We start from the raw sequence: 17306 nt of genomic DNA, 5'->3' as shown, positions 1-17306 counted from the left end.
CCAGCCATCCCGAAATCCCGCGGGTATCCCACCGGCATCCCTCTGCCAAAATCCCATCCCACCTCCCTCAGCCCTCCTTAAAACAAGGAAAATGGAGGAAATCCCCTCCAGTCCCCCGTGGCGCTGGGGACGAGCCCCGGTCAGAAGCTCCCGTGAATCTCCTGGGATTTGCCGCCGGAGAGCGGATAAAGAGCGCATCCATCCCCGATCCCAGAGGGAGCAGGGGCCGGGAACAGCCCCGGGGTCGGGCCTTGGTGGGCTCGGAGTGTTGGGCAGGGCCGGTTTCATCCGTGATTAACGATAAAATTGAGGTCAGTGCAGTGCATCCTTTATTCCAGGCAGGACGGGATCAGGAAGCATCGGCAGAGCCCCAGGAATGGCAAAGGCAGGGCTCAGCCCCGCCGGGCACCCCAAATCTCTCCTCCCTGAAGGAGGGATGGAAGGGACTGACCAGGAACAGCGGGATCCCTGGAATGATAGGGAGGGAGAACCCATCCCGATCCCGTGGGAGCTGCCGGAGGGACCCCAGCTGTGCTTCCCATTAACCCCTCCCAAGGACTCAGGTTTTTCCCGAAGAAAAAAAGAGCAAAGAAACCCCAGCTCCCCTCCTAGTGCTGTGAATTTTTATTAAAACAGGAGAAAACAGCTATTCCTTGGGAGTACAACAGTCCAGAGAGTGGGAATGCGGCCGTGCCGGGCCACAGCCATCCGAACTGCAGCCACGGGCAAGGAATCGATCCCAGGTTTTAAATAAAAAGGGGTTGGGATGGGAGTTACGCCACGCCAAGCCCCGAGCTGAGCCTCCGGGGGGGGCTGTGGGTCAGGTGAGGCTGCGGGAGGGAGGAGTTGGGGGGTCCCGAGGGGATCTGGGGGATCCCCGGGGCAGCACCGGCTCTGCTGGAAGGGAAGTCGCGGCTGGAAGGAGGATTCCAGCCGGGCGGGATTTGGGACGGAAGCAGGAAGGGAAGGTCAGGGCATCCCTGTTCCCCCCGCGGGGGGGTCAGAGCGAAGGCACCCGCGGCGGGACAGGCAGGAGCGGGCAGCCCCGGGCTCAGCCCGGGATAGCGGCATTCCCGGGGCGGGGATCGGAGGGGCTGGATCCAGGCACTCAGGGAAAGCCCAGCCCGCAGCCCCCCGGCCCGAAGCTGTCCGGGTTTGTCACAGTTTGCAGGAAAAATGTTTCATTTGGTTGGCACTAGCTGTTCTCCCGCTCCACATTCCTGGCAGGGAGGGGGAGGAGGAAAAGGAGGAGGAAAAGGAGGAGGAGACCTTCCTCCCACCTCCTCTCCCCCGGGAAGCAGCCGCCCGGATTCCCACAGGCCCAGGTCCCTGTCATCCCGCTCCTGCCTCCCACCCCGGCGGGCGCTGGGAGAGCCGGCCCTGATTTACAGCTCTCCACTGGAACATGCTCGGCGTCCTAATGGAGCTCCCGGCTCGGGAGGGCTCCAGGCTGGCACACGGGGCTTGGAACAGGCACACGGGGCTCCAGGGCTGGATCAGGGCTCTTGGGACCGGCACATGGAACTCCAGGGCCGGCTCATGGGACCCCAGAGCTGGCACGGGAGGCTCCAGGGCCAGCACACACAACTCCAGGCTGGCACACACAACTCCAGGCCACCACATGAGGCTCCAGGACCAGCACATGGGACCCCAGAGGTCACAGGGCTCCAGGCTGGCACACGGAGCTCTGGGCTGGCACAAGGGGCTTCAGAGCAGGCACACAGGGCTCCAGGCTGAAACATGGAGCTCCAGGGCCAGCAGGAGAAGGCAATCCAGAGGGATGTCATCCCTGCCAGGGAGAGCCTTGGGCACGCTCCTCTGCTGGCTGCCAGGCTGGGGGGGCACAACAACAGCCCCAGCCCCTACCCTGGCACTGGGGAAAAGCCTGAAGGGCCGAGCCTAGAAGCTGTGCTAGAAAAAAGTAAGAGAAAAGCTGGAAAACCCCAGGAAAACAGAGTGTGAGGGGGGAGGCTGAAGGGACACTAAGCTAGAGAACATCACCCAGTCCGTGGGCAGCCCTGGGGCTGGTGGGGTGCAGGGGCTGGAGCACCCAGGGGGCCCGGGGTGGTGCCCAGCCCCCCCGGCCCCGCGGGGACCCCCCGGCCCCGGGCCAGGCTCCGGGAGCCGTCGGGAAGCAGCAGCGGTGCGGAGCGGCCGGACACCTCCTAGAGCTCCTCGAAGAAGGCCACGCGGGACTTGGTGCTCTGCAGGGTGAGCTGGAAGAGAGCAGAGCCAGGTGAGGGGGGGTTCCCGGTCCAGCTTCACCCCCGGGGGGGCCCCGGGCTGGGCAGGAGGGAGCCGCTGCCTGTATCCCTCTGGGAACAGCAGGGAGGGCGGAGCCGGGGTGCCGCGGGAGCCCAGGTCGTGCAGCCCCCACCACAGCAAGCACAGCCCGAGGGCCAAGCGGGGCAGGGGGGACAAAGGGTACATCAAGGTCATTAGCGTGGCTGAGGCTTCCAGGATGTGGGATACACGGGAGGCTGGATCAAAGGAGCCAGTCCTGGGGCTCCTGGTGGTGGGGGAGCACACAGGGATCTTGGGAAGCCGGAGGAGAACCATCCACGAGCTGAGGGAGAACCACACTCGTCTCCAAACCCACGGCTCCAACAGCCCCTGGACACGTGTCCCTGTCACCAAACAGGGACCATCCTCTGTCCCTGCTCACTTCCAACCCCATCCCACCACGTGTGCCTGGTGTGGTCCATGCAGCCACTCCAGCATCCCAGGATCTCCTCCCTGTCCCGCTCCCTCCATCCCACTGGAGCCGCAGAGCCCTCGCTTGCAGGACTGTCCTTGCAGCCAAGGCCCTGAAGGACTTGGAAACCCTTGGAAAGCTTTCCTGCAGCAATAGCAAGGCGATCCCAAAAATAACACCCCACGGAGGAGCCGGGAGCCCATTTGCTAACGGGCCAAAGGAGATGAAAGAGGAAGAAATCCCGGGATTTACAGACAACCACCCAACGGAGTGTGCCGGGGGAAGTGCCACCTCCCAGCCAGCTGCTGGATCACCAGGAGTTTGCCAAAGCAGCAGGCTAATTGCCAAGGCTTCCTTTCAGCTGGATTAAGCACGGTGCTTCCACTGGGAATGCCGGTTTTGCTGAAACAGGAATCCTGGGATCACCTTCCAGTGAGTTAAGCCCCTCAACGGAGCCGTCAGGCGCTTCCCCCCCTCCCTGCTTCTCCCCCACGGCCTTTCCTCAGTAATTCCTTCACAGCTCTAATGCCACTTGGAAAAAAAAGGATCTGTCTTGCAGAGGAAATTTCTGCAGGGGCTTAAGAATCTTTGTTGGCAGCAGCTCCCGGGCCAGAGCTGGTTCTCCTCCTCCTCCTCAGCATCCCTCAGCTGCTCCAGTGTCCCCTCCAGAGCTGGGACAGAGGTGGGATAGGGGCTGTGTGCCATGGGCAGCACTTTGCCTAAGTCTGGAAAAGGGAAAAAAAACAAGTGGAGAGCCCCAGGCTGCTGCCAGAGCCTCTGATGGGGCCATCCCACAGGAATGCCCATCCCTGGAAGTGTTCCAGGGCCTAAAGGGGCTCCAGGAGAGCTGGAGAGGGACTGGGGACAAGGACCTGGAGGGATAGGACACAGGGAATGGCTTCCCACTGCCAGAGGGCAGGGAGAGATGGGAGATTGGGAAGGAATTGTTGGCTGTGAGGGTGGGGAGGCCCTGGCCCAGGTTTCCCAGAGAAGCTGTGGCTGCCCCTGAATCCCTGGAAGTGTCCAAGGCCAGGTTGGACGGGGCTTGGAGCAACCTGGGCTAGTGGGAGGTGTCCCTGCTCATGCCAGGGATTGGGATGGGATGAGCTTTGAGGTCCCAACCCACCCAAACCATTCCATGATTCTATGATCCACCTGCCATCCATCTCCTTCCCAAGGCCCTTCTGTAGCCTGGCTGGGGATGCAGAGCCTCCCACCCTCCCCCAGCCCACAGGAGTTCACTCCATTAAATCCCAGCGAGAGGAGATCCCCCCCAGCAAACCCAGCTGGAGGAAAGAACTGAGCCGGCTCCAGCTCCAACTGCTCATGGAGCAGAGGGAAGATGTTCCCCTCAGGCTTATCAAGGAATCCGATATTTCCAGCCTGCTCTGCCTATGGCTACAGCTCTCCATTAACCCCCCACGTGCTTTTGAGGTCCTGAGCCCAAAGCTGTGCCTGCCTCAGCTCCCAGCTTTGGGAAGCAGGCGGAGGCAGAGCTCCAGGATATCCAGGCACAAGGAGAAAGGAGAGATCCAGCCCTGCTCCTTCACCTGGTGCTTTCACCCGTGACATTCCAAGGCTCCCAACATGCTCAGTGGTACTTCTGTTACCTATCCAGGGGAACTGAGGCACGGGAAGAGCAGCCCAGCTCTGGGCATACAGGGAGTGGGAGCAAAGATGGATCTTGATGGGGTCCCGTGGAAAGGTGTGAGCACAGACATCCCAAGAGGGCCATGCCCTGTGGATCACGGGATCCCAGCAGTGGCCAGAAAGGCACAGATCACAGGGATTCATCCCTGGGAGGGTGGGGAGGCCCTGGCACAGGTTTGCCCAGAGAAGCTGTGGCTGCCCCTGGATCCCTGGAAGTGTCCAAGGCCAGGCTGGAGCAACCTGGGCTAGTGGAAGGTGTCCCTGCCCACGGCAGGGAGTGGGATGAGATGAGCTTTAAGGTCCCTTCCAACAGGGACCAGGATCAGCCCAGCAGCTCCAGGCAGCTGCCTCCTCACATCCAACTGCATCCAGGCACGGGAATCAGCAGAGAGGGAATCAGGGCTGCTCCTGACTGCACACGGACTCTGCACCGGAGATGCTCTGCTGTGCCTGGAGGGAAAACGCTCCCTCTCCTTTTTTTCTTTCTTTCATTGTTGTTTTCCTGGCTGTGGAGCAGAGGCAGGGCTGTCCTTGCTCCCATCCGGACCCGAGGGATGCGCTGGGGGAAGATGGGAAGAGCCCGGGGGAGCTCCTGGGGCAGCCTGACTCATCCCAGCCGGCAGCGCCGGTGGGCGAGGGGAGCTCTGTGCAGGGAAATCCCACTCCCTCACGCACGGAACAACCAGTTTTCCTCCTATTTTTTTTTTTTTTAGGACATGAAAGCAAGTAGGAGAGCATCACCCTGTGCCGGCCTCTCCACAGTCCATGGGGGGAAAGGCCTCCAGCACCTCCAAAAACTCTCCACAGCCTCTGCATCCCCTTTTCCTGGCCAGGCAAGGGGAAATAAATATCCCTCCCCGTAGCGTAACGCTGTGCAGGGTGATTAAGAGGGAGTTACATTCTCGTCAGTGTGGAGAAAAGGAAGAAAAAAATTGATTTACAAGCAGTATTATGATAATCTCCTTCCTGCAGGAGGGAGGGTGGGCTCCCGATGCTCTACCAGAGCCATCAAGGAAAATTTAGAGGGAGAGAGGAGGCAGCGCAATTAAGCGGCCAGAGCTGGAATGAATCAAGATGTGAGGAAGGGAAGAGTCCCACTCCCTGCATTCCTGTGCTGGGGCTCCTCTGAGCCTGCTGTTACCCAGCACTGCCGGACTGATTTGATTTAGGAAAAACAAACAAACCAAAGCAACCCAATAAGTGCCTCGCAGGCAGTGGTGGTTTGGAGCAGGTAACCCAATAACTGCAGGCACACAACTTCTGGGGGCTGGGAAAACCCAACAGAGGGACCCCCGGAGCCCCCCAGAGCTGGGACCCTCCCGACGGGCAGGGGAAGGGGCTGCAAATCACATCAACCTGCCCCCAGGCCTCCGCCGACAAAGGTTTAATATGGCTCATTTCCTTGGGTGTCCTTGTTTATCCTGCAGCCTGGCCGGGCTGGAGGAGGGGGTCACCCCTCCAGGGGCACCATGCGGTGCCGGGATGTGGGATGTCTTCCTGCTGGTGGGAAGGAGATCCACATTCCTTGCTGAGCCATCACCCAGTGCCGCTGATTTACTCCCCACTCGCCGCCCTGGTGCCTTTCTCTCCAGCCCTGCCCACTCCCCAGTCCCACCGGCCAGCTGGACTTCTCAATTCCCACTTTTACTTTCGAACCCAAACCCTCCGATTCCACAACTCTCCCCGTTTTTCCCTCCCCACCCCCTTCCCAGTCCCCACCTCCCGGCTCCCGGCTCCCTCCCACGCTGCCGTTCCTTGTCTCCCGAGCACAACTGTCCCCCAGCCCTCGACGCTTTGATGAGCCCGTTTGAAAGGAGACGATGACGCTCCGTGTGAAGGAAACGCTTTTCAAAGGCTGCCACAGAAATAGCTGATAGCCCTGACGTTTCCTACTTTCCTCCCGTTCCCTGTAAACAAGGAAAGGAGGCTGCCTGTGTCCCAGTTTAACTGCCTGGGAGCTTCGCTTCCCGGCTCCGAGGAGAACCCAAAGGAAAACGAACTTGGAAGGGATGTGGCCTCTCACACATGGGGGGGGGCAAGACCCACGTGGGATGAGCCTCCATCTCCTCCTGCACTTGGAAAATGTGTTGCCAGAGCTGCTCTGCTCAGCTGGTGTCTCCTGGCTCTCACCTGCACCCCAGACAGGTGCCAGGCAGGGTGAGAAGGTGGGATCCTCACTCATCCTCTCCAACCTCACAGCTCCCAGGGCAATGGGAAACACCAGTGCTGCTGCTCCTGGAAGTCCCTTGATGGTGCTGTGTCCCCTCTGCAGCACACAGCCTTCCCTTTCCTGGTGGGACTGGATTACACAGCTCTGCAGGAGACTGAACAGCACCTCATCCCTGTCCTGGGATCCACAGGGAGGGATGGACCCACCCATGGGCAGCTCAGCCTGCTCTGTCCCACCCAGGCTTCCTTCTTTTGCCTTTCCCAGAGCATTCCCTGTGCTGGTCCCTTCCCTGTGCTGGATGAGGCTCCAGGGGCACAACAACATCCTCCTTCTCCTCACCAAACACTGGAGCAAAACAGACCCATTTCACACAGGGAAATCTGCTGATCCAGAGGGGCAGAGTTCCACAGTAAATGAGTCCCCAGGAGACGACAGAGACCCCCCCAAGACTTGTGAAGTCCTTGAGGGCCAGGTGTCAGTGATCCTCAGCACACAGCTCCCAGGAAAACAGGGAGAGGGAAGGTGTCTGCCCTGGCACCAGCCTCCCAAAAACCTTCTGCCTGTCCAGATGATGAAGGAGCCTCATGACATTTGGGGGTGGCACATTCTGTCTGTGTGACAGAGAGTCAGCCAGCAGGGCCATCACTAACTCACCAGTGTCCTCACAAGGACAGAGCACAGCCCCAAGGTGGCAGGAGGGAAGACAAATCCCCTGGGCTCTGCCTTGCTCACCCTCCTGTGCTTCCAGCTGGGAGCTGCTCTTCCCCTAAACCCGAGGAGGAGATGCTGTGCCTGTAGGAAGGTGGTGGAACCCGACTGCTTGTGATGGAGAAACCCCCAACTGAGCAGATTTGGGGCAGCTCATCCAACCCCAAGTGCCCCAATGACAGGAGAAAATCCTGCATTCATGGAATCACAGAATCATGGAATGGGTTGGGTTGGAAGGGACCTTTAAAATCATCCAGTTCCTCCCCTTGCCATTGGCAGGGACACCTTCCACTAGCCCAGGTTGCTCCAAGCCCCATCCAACCTGGCCTTGGACACTTCCAGGGATCCAGGGGCAGCCACAGCTTCTCTGGGCAACCTGTGCCAGGGCCTCCCCACCCTCACAGCCAGGAATTCCTTCCCTATCTCCCATCTCTCCCTGCCCTCTGGCAGTGGGAAGCCATTCCCTGTGTCCTGTCCCTCCATCCCTTGTCCCCAGTCCCTCTCCAGCTCTCCTGGAGCCCCTTTAGGCCCTGGAAGGGGCTCTCAGCTCTCCCTGGAGCCTTCTCTTCTCCAGGTGAACCCCCCCAGCTCTCCCAGCCTGGCTCCAGAGGGGCTCCAGCCCTGGCAGCATCTCCCTGATGCCCATCACCCAAACACCACAACCAGGATCAGAGCCAGGACAGGAGCCAGCAGGATCCACATGATCCCCAGAAGTGCTGCCCCAGGAGGGAGCTCCAGTCCCGGAGCTGCTGTGCCTGGGCAGGGCCGGGAGCCACGTGAGAGCCTGGCAGGAGAGGCCAGGCCTGGCAGTGGAAGGGCCAGAGGCTCAACGACAAAGCCGCTTGTCTGGGAACAGGCGTGGAGATTTGCTCCTTGCCTGGATACTTCAAAGGGCTTAAATCCCAGTAAATAAGCATGACTATGCAAGAAGAAAGCAACTGGAATCAAAGACCTGATTGTGTGCTAGCAGCCTGTCCTGGGAGCTTTCCTGCAGCAGAGGATACGAGGAAGAAGTGGGTTTTTCACCCTCTGCCACAGCCTAAGTGACAAACCCTCCTGAATCCGAGCCAGCTGGAGCCACAGCTCCAGCCCACGGCGGGGAGCGCTCGGAGAAGGGAGAGCAGCTTCCCGATGAGGTGCTTGTGCTGTGCCCACAGAGCTCATAAAAAGGGATTAGCATGTTAACCACGTAATTAAACATGAAAAGCTTCGCGGGCGTCTTCAAAGGCAGGCAACAAACCCCAGAGGTCACACTGCAGCCTCGCTGTGCAGCTGCTTTCATTAGGGGGGCTCCTCCCAGGCACTGCACCGCTCCCAGCTGCTGGAACCGTCTTCCCACAAACTGCCAGGGCTTCATTTCACCTCCTCATGTTGAGCCCACAAGTGGATTTCACTCCGAATTCACCTGCTGTGGAGTTCCTCAAGCCAGACAGGGAGGGACAGTGGGTTCCATCCATGGCCAGCTTTCCCTGAGATATCCAACACCTCCCCCAAGGGGGTCCAGAGCTGCAGGATCACCTCTTTTTCCAGCCCCTTGGGAACACCTGCAGCCCCCAGAGCTGGCACAAGCAGGGATTTACAGCCCCTGGAAGGGCTGGTCCTGTCGGGAACAGCACAAACCTGTGCCGATCATTTCTGGGTAAAGCATCCCCTGCCTCTGCTCCCAAGCTCCAGAACTGCTGGGAATTTGCTCTGTCGTTTCCAAAAGCACTTCCCACCAGCTTTGCCACCTGTCACTGTGAGTGCCTCTATCCCAGGACCCTCGATGCCTCCTCCCTTAGTGCCATCAACTCCAAACCTGGCCTTGGACACTGCCAGGGATCCAGGGGCAGCCACAGCTTCTCTGGGCAACCTGTGCCAGGGCCTCACCACTCTCGAAGCCAGAAATTCCTTCCCAATCTCCCATCCAACCCTTCCCTCTGGCAGTGGGAAGCCAATCCCCCTTGTCCTGTCCCTCCATCCCCACATCCAAAGCCAGGGTGTGCCAGAACCACGCTCGAGGGAAGAGCAGAAAAGCTTAAAAGCTTCTCAAACTCATCCTCCTGAAGGAGGGAGTGGATGCTGTGCCCTCACACAACCTGTGGATCGAGGGCAAATCCTTGGAGGAAAGCAGGCTCCGGGAAGAAGAGACATGGAATTAATGGAGCAGAAGCCCCTGGGCTGGAGGACAGATGTGTCCCCAGGTCTGGTGGTGACACCTCCAGCACAGCCCCCCTGGACAATCCCCAGGCACAGCCTGGTCCCAGAGCCACCTGCAGACACCAGTTGTCCTCAATCCTCTGCTTTATCTTCCCGGGCTGCTCCTCCAACAGGCAGAGCATCCACGTGCTGCTCCGCTCCAAGACGGAGCTGCGCATTTTTAGCCTGTTCTGACAGTTTTGGCAGCAGAGTTGATGGGGTTTGGTTGGTTGTTTGGGTTTGTTGTTTTTTTTTTTTTTTTCCTACGTCCTGAATTTCTTTCTGCAGCAAACAAGGGGGAAGGTGCTGGTTTACTTCATTAAAGCAATCTTCAAAGGCTGCCCTGCGCCTCCGATAGATTCCCAACCCCCGGCAGCGGCGCAAAAACAGGAATGCTGAATTATTTAAGTGTCTCTACCTGCACTACCCCCCCACCACTGGTGTTGCCAACTCAACTTCTGCCAAGAAAGACGCTTCCCAGCACGGAGGATCAGGTGTAAGAACAAAGGCAGGGAGGCTGGGAATGCTCCCGAGGGAGGGAGAGCCGGGCAGGGCTGCCTGGACATGCTGGTGACCGCGGGGAGCCGGTCCCGCCGCAGGGGAGGGGCAGGCAAGCTCATGCACGGGTTAGTGTCACAGCCAGGCCCCATCACCCCCACAGAGAGTACCTTGGAATAACCTACTTGGAATTCTCAAATGCAGATAGGTCTTCTGCCCTGGGCTTGAGGCTAAACCAGCAAAATAAACAACAACAACAACAAAGAGTGATCCCGTGTGGAAGGAGTGGGGGCACAGCTCTGCACTCTGCCTGCCCCCAGGGCTGGAGCTGCTCAGCACCCGCCAGGTGAGGCAGAGGGTTGGGGCTATCCAAGGGTTGCTGCACTGCCATCCCATTCCCTGTGTGCTTTCCTTGCCTTCACAGTGGCAAAGACAAAAGCCCTGCTGACCCCCCGGGGCCAGGAACAGAGGGAGGCTGTAATTCCACTCTGATGTGCTCCACTAATAGACCATTATTTGGGAACCTTTGCTCCCGTGCTGAGATGCAGCAGCCGGCATGGCCTGAGCTCCCCCCGGCAGGGAGGGGACAGGATGAGGCTCCAACTTCAAAGGAAGGCAGGGTGACAGCACCATGACAGCCCTGACAGCCACGGGAATGACTGCCCAGCCACCCTCTTTAAGGGAGACAAATGGGACCATCAGCTCTCTATGAACTGCTCTCTGTCAGAAGTGAAAATTTAGCAGCTTCTGTTTAAACCAAGGACTCAGAACACAGAGACAAATCCTGCCCAAACCTACTGGGAGCAGGAACGCCTTCAGATTCTAAAATGACAAAAGGGGCTGTGAAGATTTTTATATTCTCTGCTCTGGTGTGACAGGAACCTGAATAGCTCCGGGCCAGCACGAGGAAAACGGAGAGTGAGCCCTGCTAGATTCATTTTCCTGCCCCAATTCAGTGATCACAAACCCCCAGCCATGAAAGTCAGCAAGAGCTGGTATTTCCAAATCCTTTCAGACATAACTCTTGGCTGGGAGTAGTAAAGAGAGAAGGCTTTGTTTTTACAACCTGGAGTTGTTACCACAGCCTGCATCCCGTGCCATGTGGGTTTTCAAATCCTTCCTCAGGACAGAAAGCCAGCCAGGAAAAGCTTTTGCAGGGGAAAAGCCTTTGCAGGGTGAGTGGGGCTGACCATCAAGGATGTGCCCCCAGCCCCTCACTACAGAGCCCACTTGGAAGAGCCGAAGGAAAAAGCTGGGATGTAGGAATAAAGGAGGGGGGGTGTTGTGAGCCTTCGGGTGTGACCCCTGGGCCAGCAGATGCAGCCCAGCCTCAGTTTTTGGCTGAAGTCCCTCATTTCTGGAGGCAGGTCCCCAGCACAGGGGCAGAGGTCTCACCCCTGCCAGCAAAGGCTTTGTGTTAGTGACTGAAGCTGCGCTACAGGTTTCTCAAGAGAGATTAAAAGAGAGGCCCGTAGGTCAGGAGTGGTTCTGCCCTCGTTATCCTCCAAGCTCAAAGCTTGTAGGGAATGGCTGCAACAGGCACAGAAGGCTTTTCCTGTTCACTGGTGTAGCAGAAACCTTCCAACAACATCCCTGCACAGGTTCAGCAAGACCTCCAGCCCTGGAGACCTTCCCATCCCTCCCCACAGTGCTGCAGAGACCAGGCTGGGTCGGGACACGTGTAAGCCAGGACCACCAGAAGCTGGAATTCTCTGTCCAAAGCTAAACAGCTGGGGAAGGAAACCTAGATTCTCCGATTTTATTATCACAGGTTGTGCCAAAGCTAACCCACAGGGCAGGGTGATTTGGGGGGTTGTTTTAAGGGGTTTCATCAGGGGAGATACAAACTGGAGCCCTCAGATACCTTTTTAATAGTGTTGTGCTTGCTGTTGCCTCTGCTGGCGTTCTCGTTGTGCAATATGTCCAGGGCTGTCTCCCTCTCCTTGAGCTTCAGTGCCTCGATTTCTGTCTTCAGCTCGTTCAGCTGCTCCTGGAGGTGTTTGCTTTTCTCCATGTACTCCACCCTAACACACACAAACAGCCCCGGGTTAGTGCTGACCACCTGTGACACGACACCTGATAACGGAATTATAACGGAAACACCTTTTCTTTGTCATTTCCAGCCCGTGGGACTGATAATATCAGTTTATAGCACACAGTGAACTACTGCAAGCAATTATTTGTTCCTTATTAAAGAAGACCCAGACAGCCAACCCAACAATAAAACTGTAAATTGCATTATTACACAAAATTAAACCCAAGCTGGAGCTGCTGGGTGGTATTTTAAGCCTCCTAATTTCCAAGTGAAGCTGCCCCCCAACACAGGCTGACACCACACAGTGTTTAAGCAGCTACTCAGGAAAGCTCCACTCCCCTGCACCCTCTCCCAAACCAGCTCCCCAACTCAAACCCACCAGTCTTCCCAGTGAGGAAGGACCCTGATGTACCGACTTGTCATGTTTTAGAGGGATTTAGCTTGTCAACTGTGTGGGTGCAAGTGCTGTCCCCAAAATATCAGGTATCTGGTAGACACACAGCGTCCCCAGGAGAGAGAAAGTCTCCCAAAAAACAGAAAGAAAGGGAAAAAAAACAACCCATTTGCAAAGACTCAGCCTGAACTGCCTTCCACGGTGAAATAACAACTGGAAAAAAATCCCACCATGAGCCTTTTAACTGGGATTGAAGCCCCTGAGCCAGGTCTGAGGGACAGCAGAGTAACAGGAACACTCTGGAGTGCCAGAATTTGTAGTGAGGTTTGTCTCAGCACCCAGGGAAAGGAAACAGCCCTGGAGAAGTCAGGAAAAGCATCCTATTGCTTTCAGCACTTGGCAGAGCCAGCTCTCCCCGCTTAGGAGAAGCAGGATGACCTAGTTAGGAACCTGGGTACAGAACCAGGAATTATCCTGTTATTTTCAGCTTCTATCTCTTTCCTTCTGGCTTTAGGAAAAGTTTTTAATCTCTGTCTCCAGCACAGGGGTCTGTGATTTCAGACAGGAGAGGGCACAGAGCAGAGGCAAAATAAAGCACCCTCTGGGATCCAGGGGTGTTTCATTCCAGCCTTGGGAAGCTGTGGCCGGAGTGGGATGGCAGAGCCCTTGCAGCTTTGATCTCTGACCCAATCGATGAACAAAGCACGTTATTACTACAGAGATTAAAATCTGATCTCCTTTGATTTCTGCTCAATTGGTAATTTCGAAGGCTACACTCACACCCTCAGGAAAACACGAGATCAAAGCTCATAATCACATCCAAACTTGCTGGCGAACACTTGTTATATATAAACATGACACAGATTCCAAAAAAAAGGGGTTAAGGCCCTAATGCAGGACCTCAGCACACGCTGCCTTCACGTTCTCTGGACACACTGCAGTGCTCCAGCACTCAGCCTGCTGCTAACCCTTCCCACCACTGTGGGCAATTCCAGCCTGAACGGGAGCCAGGGAAACCTTTAGGAGAGGAAAGGGCTGGAGCAGGGCCTGAACTCACCTGTGAGCAGGAGGGAGAGACACACCTGTGACACCAGGTCCCCACCAGAGAAATCACAGAGTCAACCAGGAGAATCACAGAGTCCTTAAGGTTGGAAAAGCCCTCTGAGATCAGATCCAACCATCCCCCAGCACTGCCAAGGCCACCACTGACCCATGTCCCCAAGTGCCACATCCACATGGATTTTTAAATCTCCCCAGGGATGGGGACTCCACCTCTGTCCTGGGCAGCTGTGCCAGGGCTGGACAGTCCTTTCCATGAAGGGATTATCTCTGATGTCCAACCTGAGCCTCCCCTGGCACAGCTGGAGGCCGTTCCCTCTCCTCCTGTCCCTTGTTCCCTGGGAGCAGAGCCCGACCCTCCCCCAGCTCCCCCCTCCTGTCAGGGAGTTGCAGAGCCAGAAGGTCCCCCCTGAGCCTCCTTTTCTCCAGGCTGAGCCCCCCCAGCTCCCTCAGCCCCTCCTGCTGCTCCAGCCCCTTCCCAGCTCCGTTCCCTTCCCTGCACACGCTCCAGCCCCTCAGTGTCTCTTGTCTGAGGGGCCCAGAAGTGCCCCCAGGGCTGGAGGTGCCCCAGCAGTGCCAGCACAGGGACGGGCCCTGCCCTGGGGCTGTGACACAGCAGGGCTGGCACAGCCCAGGGGCCATTGGCCTCCTGCCCCCCTGGGCACACCCGGGCTCGTGTCCAGCACAAACCCCATCCCAGGGCTGGCCTGGACACATTCCACGTACTTCTCCTTCTCGATTTCCATGGACAGCCTCTTCATGTCCGTGTCCTTGAAGTCAAAGGACAGGCTCTCACTGATGAGGTTGAAGCTTGGCAGGTCTGCGGGCAGCGCTGTCGTACTGGAGTTCATGGACTGCTGAAGAGAGAGCACAAATTAATCACCTCGGGCCACACAAATGTTGCTACAGCAGAGGTCAAATCACAGCAACACAAACCCAGTGTCCCAAGCACCAGATCAGCCTGGAGATTCCCTTGCTCCATTCCCAATTTGCTCCTCAGTTCAGAGCTATTGATCCTCTGGGACCTTGGTTCTTTGCAGTAATAAAGAGGAGACAAAACACCACCTGCCTTCAAAACCTATTGACAAAACTTGGTAAAATCGAGCTTTTATCACTGCTGTGCCACTTGGGAGTCATCTGACAGCTATTTACCATTAAATCAGACTGATAAAGTTCAAGCTGTGAACAGGGGCAATGCAGGACCCCGTGTGACAGCAGAGTCCTGCACTCCACTGCTCCCCAAAGCAAAGACCAACGTGACCCCAGGGATACCATTCCAGCAAGGGCCGTGGAGATACACCAGCACATTTTTACCTTCTCAGCAATCTACAGTTCCAGGTGTTTAGGAACTGCTAGATCCAGTTGGAAATGCTGAAGTAACACAGGGAATCACTCCTATCCCACCTGAGCAAGGATCTGGTACTTTCCTCCTCCTGCGAAATGCTGTGACACCCCCACTGACACACACTGATTTTATCTTCCCATTAAACCAAAACGACCCTTCTTTCCCTCAGTCAAAAACTCTGTCACACCTCTAATAAATGGGCTCATTAGGAGGAGAGGAGAAGCCTGATGGAGTCATCGCTCTGCTCCTGAGGAACGTCAGATGAGGTGGCAAACAGGGCACACGTCAAGGGTGGCACAGCGGCATCAGGTGGGGCTGAGTCACAGCTGCTGCCAGCCTGCTTAGCCCTCCTTTTGGGATGTGAGAAACCCAGCACCCAAAAGGTCCCACACCTCCCTGCTGGATGCTTCTTCTTGCTTTAAGGGGTTCCTGTAATGAAAACAAGGTGCCACACCATGGAATGGCACTGCTGGGTACCTGCCCCAACAAACGACCCCTTGAGCTTCAGCTGCTTCTTTCCTTCCCTCCTTTCTCCTTCTTGGGATCCTCCAGGCACTGTTTGCAGCTAGGTGTGCTTCAACAAGACCTGCTAGCACTGGGGTGACAGATTTACTCTGCACAATAACCTGGCTCTTCCCTCACCACCAGCCTGGAATTCACAAACAGCCAGGGCTCGTTCCCAGCTCGCTTTCCCTGGACAAACCTTAAAGGGACAACATTTCATCCACCTGCAGAGCTGGAACACAAACACCTGGTACAAACATAAACAAGGCAGCACCTAAAACTGCACTTGGCCTGGCTGGAGAATTCCAGGTGAGTTAAGACCCACATGACAAGGAAACTCAATTCCTTACTCCCCTGCTAGAACGGAACACAAGCACATTAATTCTGGAGCTGGTGCTGGAAGGGACAGCTCAGCCCCTAAATTCCAGTCTCGGAGGGAAGGGGACAGGTCTGCCAAAGCACTTAACTGATTTAAATACTTGCATCCCATTGACATTCAAGTCCCTTCCCCGTAAAGCACACAGGTGTTCCCAAAGCCCTTCCCACGTGAGGCTCTCCCGTCCCCGCTGTGCAGGGAGCCAGGAGCATCAGAGCCTGCTGGCCTTCAAACGACCTTTAGCTTGGTTTTGTTTCAGCACAAGCTTGTTGAGTTTTGTTTTTAAAACCCCACAAACAGCAGCAGTAAGAGTTGAGCATGAATTTCAGGTGCTGCAGCCATTAAGTTTGGAGACAATTTGTCAGGGTTGCTACAGCCACTTCCCTTCCCTCGGCACCACTCTGTCAGGGAGCAAGGGAAGAACGGTGGAGAAGTCCAAGAGCAGCAGGAGGGAGGAAGAATAAGGAAAGAGCAAAGAAAGAGCAGGTTGAGGGCTCTCAAAGGCACAGGCTTGATATGTGGAGCAAAGCATTTAATAATCATGGAATGGTTTGGGTGGGAAGGGACCTTAAAGCCCATCCAGTGCCACCACCCACCATGGGCAGGGACACCTTCCACTAGCCCAGGCTGCTCCAAGCCCCGTCCAACCTGGCCTGGGACACTTCCAGGGATGCAGAGGCAGCCACAGCTTCTCTGGGCAACCTGTGCCAGGGCCTCCCCACCCTCACAGGGAACAATTCCTTCCCAATCTCCCATCTATCCCTGCCCTCTGGCAGTGGGAAGCCATTCCCTGTGTCCTGTCCCTCCATCCCTTGTCCCCAATCCTCTCCAGCTCTCCTGGAGCCCCTTTAGGCCCTGGAAGAGGCTCTCAGATCTCCTTGGAGCCTTCTCTTCTCCAGGTGAACCCCCCCAGCTCTCCCAGCCTGGCTCCAGAGCAGAGGGGCTCCAGCCCTGGGAGCATCTCCGTGGCCTCCTCTGGACTCTCTCCAGCAGCTCCACGTCCTCCCTGTGCTGTTCCCAGGGCTGGAGCAGCTCTGCAGGGGATCTCTCCTGAGGGGGCAGATCCCTGCTGCACATTCCCTGCCATCTGCAGTTACCCTGGGCAGCTCTTGCAGCAGGTGCAGGGATTTTTAATCCAAGGGGCCATGTGGTGATAAAGGGGACACGGATCCTTTCCCGTATGTGTTTCCTCACCTGGAACAAACTGCATAACCCTGTTACTGCATTACAGCAATTTCCTGCTGTTAATAAAGGCAAGCACCGGGCTGACAGCAGTCATCCCTCTGGTCCCTCTGGAATACAGAGCGAGACAGTGGATCTGGGGGAGGCACAGAGCGAGGCAGGAGGTTTCCCCCGCAGGGAGATCTCCTGTTGCTGCCACTGCGCTGCTCCAGAATTTGGGAAAGCCCAGAACAGCCACTCACTGCTTCCAGGGGATCAGAAGAGGGATGACTGCCTTTCTCTGGCCAGAAGTGGCACCTGAAGGGCAGTGAAGGAGCCGAAGAGCCGCCGCCAAGTCCGTAAGGAATGAATTGTTCTCCAAGCCCTGACGGCCTGAGACTCAGATCCACCTCTTATTTCTCATGCATCACCCACCAGTGACATCATAAACGCAGCCTGGGCTCCAAGGACTAAAGAGACACTGAAACAAGCTTTAAAGAACTAGGGTTGGAGACTGGAAAGTTAAAAAATAC

The 17306-nt window shown here is 56.7% G+C and overlaps 1 protein-coding gene across 5 annotated transcripts in view; it reads right to left on the bottom strand.

Moving 5' to 3' along the window:
• Window positions 1-601: 601 nt before the first annotated feature.
• Window positions 602-17306, bottom strand: part of NF2 (neurofibromin 2) — a 49122-nt gene continuing 32417 nt past the window's right edge. The window contains exons 14-17 of one of the 5 annotated variants that reach the window (XM_027706448.1): window positions 14114-14244; window positions 11764-11923; window positions 10085-10129; window positions 602-2216 (exon numbers count right to left, since the gene is read on the bottom strand). In XM_027706448.1, the coding sequence (XP_027562249.1) occupies window positions 10094-10129; window positions 11764-11923; window positions 14114-14244 (327 nt within the window). In that variant the 3' untranslated portion in view covers window positions 602-2216; window positions 10085-10093. Of the gene's footprint in view, window positions 2217-2292; window positions 3421-10084; window positions 10130-11763; window positions 11924-14113; window positions 14245-17306 lie in introns of those variants that run through there. The other 4 variants (XM_027706449.1, XM_027706446.1, XM_027706447.1 and 1 more) reach the window with 4 other exon arrangements.

Source organism: Neopelma chrysocephalum, unplaced genomic scaffold (assembly GCF_003984885.1).
Source record: "Neopelma chrysocephalum unplaced genomic scaffold, ASM398488v2 Primary Assembly neopelma1_376, whole genome shotgun sequence".
NCBI lineage: Eukaryota > Metazoa > Chordata > Aves > Passeriformes > Pipridae > Neopelma > Neopelma chrysocephalum.
Note: the sequence above shows the minus strand (reverse complement) of the source record. Positions and strands in the feature narration are given on the sequence as shown.